The following is a 10,304-nucleotide window of genomic DNA, read 5'->3' as shown; positions in this document are numbered from 1 at the left end:
AGCTGAAACTTTCTCTTGCAAACCTGTTCATGCGAGAAAAGCTAGCAATTTCAATGCATTTTGCAGTGATTCCCAACTATACTCACAGCACAAGGATATATTCCGGGATGGCAGAACCACAAAGCCTTAAGCAAGCACTAAAGGGGCAGGCAGGAAGATAATTCAGCAGGAAAATAAGGACTTGAATTGGGAAGGCCTTTTGAATAAGAAATTTGTAAATCCCCCCCCCCCTTTTTTAGCTAAACATTCTGAGCTTTTCCCCTACTCTTTTAAAATTAATATAAAGTTATTGCTGACAGTGGCTGGGGTATTTGCCTTCTGTTCCTGTGTGCTTGCCTTTTAATCATCGAACTTTTGTTTTGTACTTCGCTATTAGTTAGTGATGCAAATGGAGGCTGAAATCCATGTGCCTGCTGAAGTCACTTCTCTAGGAGCCCCAGGCACCCTGGGCCTACAGTCTTTGTCATCCTGATCTCTGGTGCTCTCAATAATGCAGCAAGCCTTTGCTCCACCAAAGCATCACCTGTCTAGGTGAGTCGTGCCATCGCCTATCTGAAGTGACAGCCATCTTTGAGTACCAGCATCTTAACTGACTTCTCTTTCATCATCCATGTTAGAGAAATAACATTTTCGACAAGGTGTTGGGTTTTCCCCCCCCTTTTCTTTATTCTTTCCCCAGCCCCCCTTCACCCCTTAGTTAGAGCACCTGATCAAAAAATTATTTCTGACAAAGATTTCCTGCTCCAAATTAAATGAGCTCAAGGAGACGGAGCATTTTCATGCGGAAAGCAAGTGAAACGTTGATGTTGGAAGTTAATGAATCTGGTAGCAGAGAGAACATTATTGAGACTGGATAATATGATCTAACAGCTTTCCCTCTTCTTATCCTCCCTGTAAAGAATATATGGAAGTCAGTTATGTGGCATGATTCTAACATCTGTCCTACCCCATAATGGTAATTTGTATAAGTAATGGAAACAGGTTAAATACTTCCATTCTAATGTTGCCAGCAGGGATGAAAATGAACATTTCAATGAAATAATCTCGACAGAGCAGGGAGAGGAGGGGTGGATGGACTGATTCATCTCCAGCTCTCTTTGGTGATCCGAACACTAATGAGAATGCTTGAATGTATAGTTTATCAGATAGAAGAGGAAGAGCAAGTAAATTTCTCAGATTAGAATCACTGTGAAAATACACCCGCATGCAAGCTGCTTCATTCTCCAGTTGCCAGCGTTGGCTAATAATTTGCAGCATTCATTTTAAGGGGATGGGGGAGAGAAGAGAAGGCGGTGAAGAATCTTTTTGTTGGTTTTTAATGGGATGGCTTTAAGGGTTATCATTCAATCTGCTAGAAGCATGGAGGTTGTTCTTGTTACAGTACCTTATCTACTTTTTAGACCCATTGCATTAGAATTAGAGGGTAGGCAGTGCAAGTATTTTGCCCCCTATTTTGCTGCAATTATAAATGAAAGACACAAACCACTGTAGTAGGTTATTTGGTTGTCTGATAGTCTGTGCTACTCCTCAGCCATTGTCATAACTAAGATGTATTTTTCTGCTGTAGTAACATTGTAATACACACATGTACACACACACGCACACACACAGATTTGTAGCATCTGTGCCATAATTTTTATGAACATTTATATATACTAATATAGAAAATTCTTGAGTCCTCCAGCAGGCATGTTAACCTCTTACAAGAGAATTTTGGATTCTCTTTTATAAAACTCTCACGGCAGTGTATGCTGGAAACATACATGTAAATGTATTTCTCACCCCCTCTTCCTCTCTCTCTCTATTTTTTTTTTTTTTTTTGTTGTTGTTGTGATGAGAGAGATAGCTGGCTATATGTTGTCTTTTCTATCTGTACTTTTTTTTTTTTTTTTTTTTTTTTTTTTGCACAAGGTATGAAACATGTATGTATGCAATGGAAATCATCACCAGTCTAGTGTGCAGTTTGTACTAAGTGTCAGTGTGGGCTGTGAAAACTTCTGCAGTTGCTGTCTCCTATTGGCTGGGTAAATAGCAGAAGCTGTGGAAATACACATCTGTTGTAGAAAGAAGAGTGGACAATGTTCACAGGTTACCACTATTGTTTAGTCCTAGAGCAGGCCCTGATTTAGCAAAGAATTTTAAGTTTAAACCTGTCCCAATTTGTTGAACCTGTTAAATACGTATTTTAGTCTCATTAATTTCAGCATTTAATTGCTTTACTGGATTGTTGTCTAACGTGTTTTTTGCAAATAAAGTTATTTCTTTGGAGGATTTTAAATCAGTCCTTGAAATTGTTTGCTACGTTTAATTTTGTGGACTACTAAAAACAAGACTATCATTACTTTTTGTCCTTTCTAAAATAATACATTCAATCCTGCATCACTTTTTTAATGGAAAAGAATACCTCGGCAGAGACAGATTTCTTTCAAACCACCAGTCTGAGGTTAAGAAAAGATCTTTGTATTTTTAACCACATCCTTACCCTTTGGATGTCTGTCTGTTTTTTCAAACAATGCATGTATATTTATAGTGTAAATATTCTCACTGAAGCAAACAAAATGTGCAGTGCTACTCACATGTACAATATATAGCGCCTCATGTCCACTTACATTAGAATGCACAGCTTTTAACACTGTTCGAAGATGACAGTATATCTGTGGGGAAACACTGACATCCAGAAGGCACATTTTATAGGCAAAAAATATTAGAAAGATTTAAAAAGAAGAAAAGAAATACAAACTGCTCTTCCAATTTTGGTTATGTCTATAATTTGAAGCATTTTCCTTTTTCCAGTGTGTGTTTGCCTTAGTCTCTGCATGTACGTGTGAGAAGAAAAAGAAGGGCTGACGTTATGTTCTGTAATTTCTCCTGCTTCAGATATAATTTGTGTTGCTTATATGTGCTCTTGATATTTCTGTGTGGTTTCAGTACACGTAAACCAGCAGAGTCTTTGCAGATGCAGGAATGTCTGGAGAGGATTGCTGAGATTTTTTAGTCACAGAAAGATACATCATATAAAGGCTGTCTGTTGGTCTACCTATTATAGTTTAGACAGATAATCTGAATATCTCTTTTATTTGATGTTGAATAATATTGCTCGTCTCTGCAAGTAATTAGAACATTTTTTCTGTGCTGAAAATTCTAAAGCCTACTTATCTGTCAAATTTCTGTGCAGAGAATTTTTAGTAAAACATACATGTTTTAAAGAGTTAACATTCTTCATTTTCCATGCCTCTGTATTATCTCTAGCAGAAACCTTTTTTTTCAGTTAAAGAATTGCATTGGCCTTGCAAAATATCATATGTTGATTGTGTTACTATTTGTCTTACAAACATTAGTAGTATTGAATGGAAAAGGTATTATGTGTATCCTATGGTAACTAGAAGAGTTAATCAAAATCCCTTTGATTGCAGTGACAGAGATTAAACATTTCACATAAACTATTCCCTTTTTGGTTAACAAGCATTATTTCTTTGTGCCTATATATTTTAGATAATGACTGTGCAGGCATGTGGGTATGTATATCAAGTCGATTCGGTTTTTATCAGAATCTGGCTCAAATTCTGAAATCATAGAAAATCAAGAGTCCTGGCCAATTGTATGCATTTCACTCTTACACTGCAGTGTATATTGGTAAAAGAGTGAAGTCAATCTTGTATTAGTCTCAGCAAAACCTAGGAAAGTAAGTGAAAGTTGTAGATTTCACCCTAACATTCAGTTTCTTTGCTTTGACAGTTCAGCACCAACCTTCCATGCAATTTTAATGTTTCTTGTGTGATTTAACTCCTTTTATTTTCATGGAAAAGAAACCTCTCTACCAAATGTAAAAGTGCAAGATTGGTACAGCAGGCCATTATAAATAAAGAGAAAAAACAAATGCCAGTGGCTTAACTAGAGTTTCTACTTAAGCAGATATTTAGATGCTTATATGAGCAATTAAAAAATGTACATCTTTGTGATTTAGAAAAATGTAATGATGATATTAGCAGATAATTCGCATGGATTCTTGTGTAATACTTTATCAGCTATAGCAACATTCTACATCCTAGAACAATTTTGTGCACCTGTTTATTAAAAATATCGGGATATGAAAATGAGTAAAAATGGGCATAGTTCCACTGAGGTTAGCAGAATGATAGCTGTTCCTGAAAGCTAAAAATGTGGGCGCGCTCACTTTTCAGCTCCTATTTGGTAACTGCTGATTATTTCTAACTTCCTTTTTTAATAAGAATGCCAGATGGTAACTGTCCATTTCTGTCAATTTTAGGTCTCAGAGCTTTTTATTTAGAAGTAATTTCTGAATCAGAAACCATATTCTGTAGTTGTCTGTTATTTGGCTTTCTGAACCTTAAAAAATTATTTCTTTGGTGTTACAAATGACAAGAAACAGGTGCGTTTAATGAGAGAGCTAAGAGATTTTAAACTGTAGCTGTAGTAGGGAGTTCCACTTGCACATGCAGAATTTAGGATTGCAGAGGTACCAGAACTATTGTGTTCAAATTCATGGAAAGTATTACAACACTGACATTATTGAAGCAGACTGGCTTCTTAGTTCTTTTATTATTTCTCTATTTTATTCTTTATTTTATACACTAAGTGCATTTTTTAAGAATATCTTTTCTGGTTTTATGATGCTTTTCCTGGTGTCTTCCTGGCCTTTGGCTCCAAGATATTTTTTTCTAGTGACTTCTGTTATACTTGGTCTTCTCGGCCTCAGGCGTCCTTTTAAATACACTTGAAAACACCTGAGGCTGAGAGATTCTATAAGGAATTATGCCCTGCTTAATAATATTTTTTGTAACTAAAGCTAGAATTGTCTTCTGAAATAAACTGATACTTACAGGACACATGAATGTTACAGTGGGCATTGTAAGGTGTTATGGCATTACTTAATACTAGAAGAGCTACTTTTCTATTTTATCTTAAAATATCAGACTAGTTCGGGACTACATTAGGACTATATTACAAAGGTGAATACAGAATGCAATACTGGCTATAATACTGTTATTTTATGAGAAAATTCTAAAGATGTTTAAGATAATGTACAGTACTACAATGAGAGAAGGTTCTATTTTTCAGAAAAGAAGTTTAAGAATACATCAGCAGCCGCTTAGGAAAAGGTCGGTTTATGGTTATTCCCTCCCCCCACAATCCAGCAAAACCTGAGCTTTGTTAACATGATAATACATATTTTCTTCCTATCACATAGGAGCAGAAATGCCCTTTTTTTTCTGCTCCTCTTCTATTCATAGAATCATAGAATGGTAGAAGGGACCTCTGGAGATAGTCTAGTCCAATCCTCAGCATAGCCCATACGGTGACTGAACCCGTGACCTTGGCATTAGCAGCACCATGCTCTAACCAGCTGAGCTAAACCTGCCCCCCAATATTCTTTCAATATTGTACCCTGCAAGGATATAGCTGGCTTTTTAACATGGCTTTCTGCACAGTTCACCTGACGTGGGAATTTTTTTCTTCCATCTCTGAAATCTATTCACAGTTCATGTTTGTTTTCTACCTTGACTTGCTTACAAATGATCTATGTTCTATTATCAGAGTGATTTTTTTAAAGCATCTTTTATAAAACTGGAGGTAAATGTGTACAAGTATGTTTTCTACTGTGCAATGAAAGTGTACATTTATCACTTAGGTACATGTAAGCCACTTCTGTGAATTGGGCCCTTGGAGTAAATGTGTTTTGATGTAATGGCCATCTGTTCATGAATATCACATTTGCTAGTTTAAAAAATAGTTTGATGTAGATAAACACATAATTTGGTAAGATTATATAGTTTCACCAGGTGGCAATACAATAGCAAAGTTTGATATTTACTGTAAGCCAATACTGAAGCTGGGAGTGAGGTCTCAAGTTTTATGTTTGTTGCATTTAAAAATTCATCTGTAACATTTACTTGTAGCTGCTGACTGCTGGTTAACACAGCACTCATATCATACTGTAACAGGAGGCTAAATGTATGTCCTAGTCATTCAGGAAAACAGTCATAGCTTTGCTTCCCTTTTCACCCTATAGAGGTGAAAGCTGTTGTACCCTCAAATGGACCCAGTACAACAAGCCACCAGGAAACTTTGGAACAATTGACCTGACACTTTTGCCCAGTATGGCTCCATTCGTCAGCTGTCAGTGACGTGGAAATGCCCTGGAGGCTGCAGCTCAAGCACCTTTGCTACAAGACAGCCTTGAGGAGATGGAGTTGGTACAGTGTTATGAGGGTCTAGGGCTGTTTGGCACAGGTCAGCTGTGCATGTTGCACACACATAATGCAATAAGTATTCCTTGGTATCAGTCCATTTTTTCAGTTGATGCAAACTAGTTTCTAGATTCTTTATTTGACTCTAGTTTTAATACTGTGGTATCTACTGTGGTCCTGGCACATATTTTACTGCTAAAGTCAAAGTTTATTCTTAGATAGCCCTGATACCAAACTGTAGGCAGGACAAAGTGTTGTTGATTTGTAGGTAGAGTGTGTGAGTGCTAGTGAGTTTAGTTTCCAGATGTATCTTTGAAATTTTGTTTTATGGTTACTGATTGTAGTACAAAAGACAGCAGCAATGTAAAATGAGCATGTTTGATAACTTTATCTTTTTTTTTTTTAATCATTCCTGTATTTTAGCATATGTTCCTGAGGAGGAATTGAAAGCAGCAGAAATAGATGAAGACAGTGTAGAAGATGATGGGCTGTCTCTGGACATCCAGGAGAGTGAATATTTGTGCAATGAAGAAGCGGAGATCAAAGAGGCTCAAAGCTACCAGAACTCCCCAGTCAGCACTGCAACTAATCAGGATGCAGGCTATGGTTCGCCGTTTAGTGAAAACAGCGATCAGCTGGCCCATTTCAAAAGCACTTCCTCTAAAGAAGAGAAAGAGGATCCTCAGTGCACAGACAATGTTTCCTATCCACAGGACAGCTTGGCACAAATAAAAGCCGTGTATGCAAATTTGCTTTCAGAGACTTGCTGGTCCAGTTTAGCTTTGGACTTAAAGAAATCCAATCCAACCACCAGCAACAATGGAATCAGCCAGAGTGAAAACACCACCAATACTGACACCAATGCCAATGCCCAGAGTACTAGTACCACCAGTATCAACACTAGTACCAGTACAACTACCAGTAATACTAGTAACAGTAATAGTAACAGTAACAGTGGTGGCTCAGGTTATGACTGGCACCAAGCTGCATTAGCTAAAACTTTGCAGCAGACTTCATCATATGGACTTCTCCCAGAGCCTAGCCTTTTCAGCACTGTACAGCTTTACCGGCAAAACAATAAACTTTATGGGTCTGTGTTCACCGGTGCTAGTAAGTTCCGATGCAAAGACTGCAGCGCAGCCTATGACACACTGGTGGAGCTAACAGTGCACATGAATGAAACTGGACATTACCGTGATGACAACAGAGACAAAGAAGCTGATAAGACCAAACGGTGGTCAAAGCCTAGAAAACGTTCACTTATGGAAATGGAAGGCAAAGAGGATGCCCAAAAAGTGCTGAAGTGCATGTACTGTGGGCATTCATTTGAGTCTTTACAAGACCTCAGTGTCCATATGATAAAAACAAAGCATTACCAGAAAGTGCCTCTGAAGGAGCCAGTACCAGCCATCACTAAATTGGTCCCTTCTACCAAAAAGCGAGCACTTCAGGACTTAGCTTCACCTTGTTCACCTGAGCCAACAGGGATCACTGCAGAAGCTTCGCTGGGTGAATCTGCAAAGGATCAGAAAACTGCCAACCCCTATGTGACTCCAAACAACCGCTATGGCTATCAAAATGGTGCTAGCTACACTTGGCAGTTTGAGGCACGCAAAGCCCAAATATTGAAATGCATGGAATGTGGCAGTTCCCATGACACTTTGCAGCAGCTTACTGCTCATATGATGGTCACTGGTCATTTTTTGAAGGTGACCAATTCTGCTTCTAAAAAAGGCAAACAACTAGTATTGGACCCTGTGGTGGAGGAAAAGATACAGTCTATACCTCTCCCACCCACCACCCACACAAGGCTAGCAGCCTCCAACATTAAAAAACAACCCGATTCTCCAGTGGGCTCCACAAACTCAGAGGAGAAGAAAGACCCTGAAAAGGAAAAGGTGGTTGCCAGTGATACAGAGAAAAAGATCAAAGAAGAGAATGAGGACTCTACAGAAAAATTTGAGCCAACAACTTTGTATCAGTACCTCAGAGAGGAGGATCTAGATGATAGTCCTAAGGGCGGAATAGACATATTGAAATCACTTGAGAACACGGTGACAACAGCTATCAGCAAAGCTCAGAACGGAGCACCTTCCTGGGGAGGGTATCCTAGTATTCATGCAGCTTACCAGCTCCCGGGAACAGTCAAACCCCTTCAGGCTGCAGTGCAGAGCGTTCAAATGCAGCCATCTTACGCCAGCGGTGTAAAATCACTGTCTTCAGAACACAATGCACTCATCCATTCCCCAGGCAGCCTCACACCTCCACCTCACAAGAGCAATGTGTCTGCTATGGAAGAACTGGTGGAGAAAGTTACAGGTAAAATCAGTGTAAAGAAGGAAGAAAAGCCTTTGGAGAAAGAGAAGAGTTCTCCAGCCAAACCCATGTCACCTGCTGCTAAAGAAAACAAAGACTTCCCCAAATCAGAGGAAATAAGTAACAAACAGCAGCAGAAAAAGAGCTCTGAGACAGAGGTTCAGAAGGGCAAAAAAGATAGTCCAGCAGAAGCACATACACCAAATGGTACAGAGTCACTCAAAGCAAAAGTTGCAAATGGCTGTAACAATTTAGGAATTATCACGGATCATTCACCTGAGCCATCCTTCATTAATCCACTGAGTGCTTTACAGTCCATTATGAATACCCACTTAGGCAAAATTTCTAAGCCAGTAAGCCCCTCTCTGGACCCGTTGGCCATGCTGTACAAAATCAGCAACAGTATGTTGGACAAACCCATTTACCCAACCACTCCGGTCAAGCAGGCTGATCCTATTGACCGGTATTACTATGAGAACAGTGATCAACCTATTGATTTAACCAAGTCCAAAAACAAACCTCTTGTTTCCAGTGTGGCTGACTCTGCCTCTTCTCCACTGAGAGAGAGCGCCCTGCTGGATATTTCCGATATGGTGAAGAACCTCACGGGGCGTTTGACACCCAAGTCTTCAACTCCATCTACTGTATCAGAAAAGTCAGATGCAGATGGGAGCAGTTTTGAGGAAGCTCTGGATGAACTGTCACCAGTACACAAGAGGAAGGGCAGACAGTCCAACTGGAACCCTCAACATCTTCTGATCCTTCAAGCGCAGTTTGCTTCCAGCTTGAGGGAGACCCCAGAAGGCAAATACATTATGTCGGATCTAGGTCCACAAGAGCGGGTACACATCTCTAAGTTTACTGGTCTTTCCATGACCACAATTAGCCACTGGCTGGCCAATGTGAAGTATCAGTTAAGGAGGACAGGTGGAACAAAGTTTTTAAAGAACTTGGACACAGGACATCCTGTTTTCTTTTGCAATGATTGTGCCTCTCAGTTCAGGACTGCTTCTACATACATAAGTCACTTAGAGACACACTTAGGGTTTAGTTTGAAGGATCTATCAAAGTTACCACTAAATCAGATTCAAGAACAGCAGAATGTTTCAAAAGTCCTCGCAAACAAGACTCTGGGCTCACTTGGAATTGCTGAGGAGGACTTAGGCTCCACATTCCAGTGTAAGCTCTGTAACCGAACTTTTGCAAGCAAGCATGCAGTCAAACTGCACCTTAGTAAAACACATGGCAAGTCCCCAGAGGACCATCTGATCTATGTAACTGAGTTAGAAAAACAATAGCGTCCAGGTAAGCAGCCAGGTATGCAAGTGACCACAGGAACATTGCACTAAACTTCTTCATAGTACTGCACTAGGCCTGACCTGAGCCTCTGAAATCAGTCTTACTTTTGTTGCTGAACTGCCTATCTGGACCTTGGTTTTTCTTACACTTATTTTGTAGTTATATTTATATGCTCTTTGTCTGATCTGTGCATGGTTATTTTTTTGTTTTTGTTTTTATTTTTTGTGAGTCAAAGTCTGACCTTTATTTTCAACATCTGTCCTTGATGTTAAGCTATCTTTTGTAGAATATAGTGGGAGACACTATTGAGAGACATTAATTTAGCCGTAAAGAAAGACACAAAGAACAATGATAAAGAGACATCCTAAAATTACAAAGTTGCCATGACAATAAAGGTCACAGAACCTGGTAGTGTCAAGTTTTAACCCTCTGAGAACTGTAATAGCATTTCTGTGCCTTTCCCAATGACTAAATAAGTAA

General features: G+C 39.2%; 1 protein-coding gene across 1 annotated transcript in view; it reads left to right on the top strand.

Moving 5' to 3' along the window:
- TSHZ1 (teashirt zinc finger homeobox 1) overlaps positions 1-10,059 on the top strand; it is a 52,527-nt gene extending 42,468 nt beyond the window's left edge. The window contains exon 2 of the mRNA XM_062568091.1: positions 6,633-10,059. Within this exon, the coding sequence (XP_062424075.1) occupies positions 6,633-9,823 (3,191 nt within the window). The 3' untranslated portion in view covers positions 9,824-10,059. The remainder of the gene's footprint in view (positions 1-6,632) is intronic.
- The last annotated feature ends 245 nt before the right edge of the window (positions 10,060-10,304 follow it).

The sequence above is a fragment of the Rhea pennata genome, chromosome 2, assembly GCF_028389875.1.
Source record: "Rhea pennata isolate bPtePen1 chromosome 2, bPtePen1.pri, whole genome shotgun sequence".
In the NCBI taxonomy this organism is placed as follows: Eukaryota; Metazoa; Chordata; class Aves; order Rheiformes; family Rheidae; genus Rhea; species Rhea pennata.
This window is presented reverse-complemented; position numbering and strand designations above follow the sequence as displayed.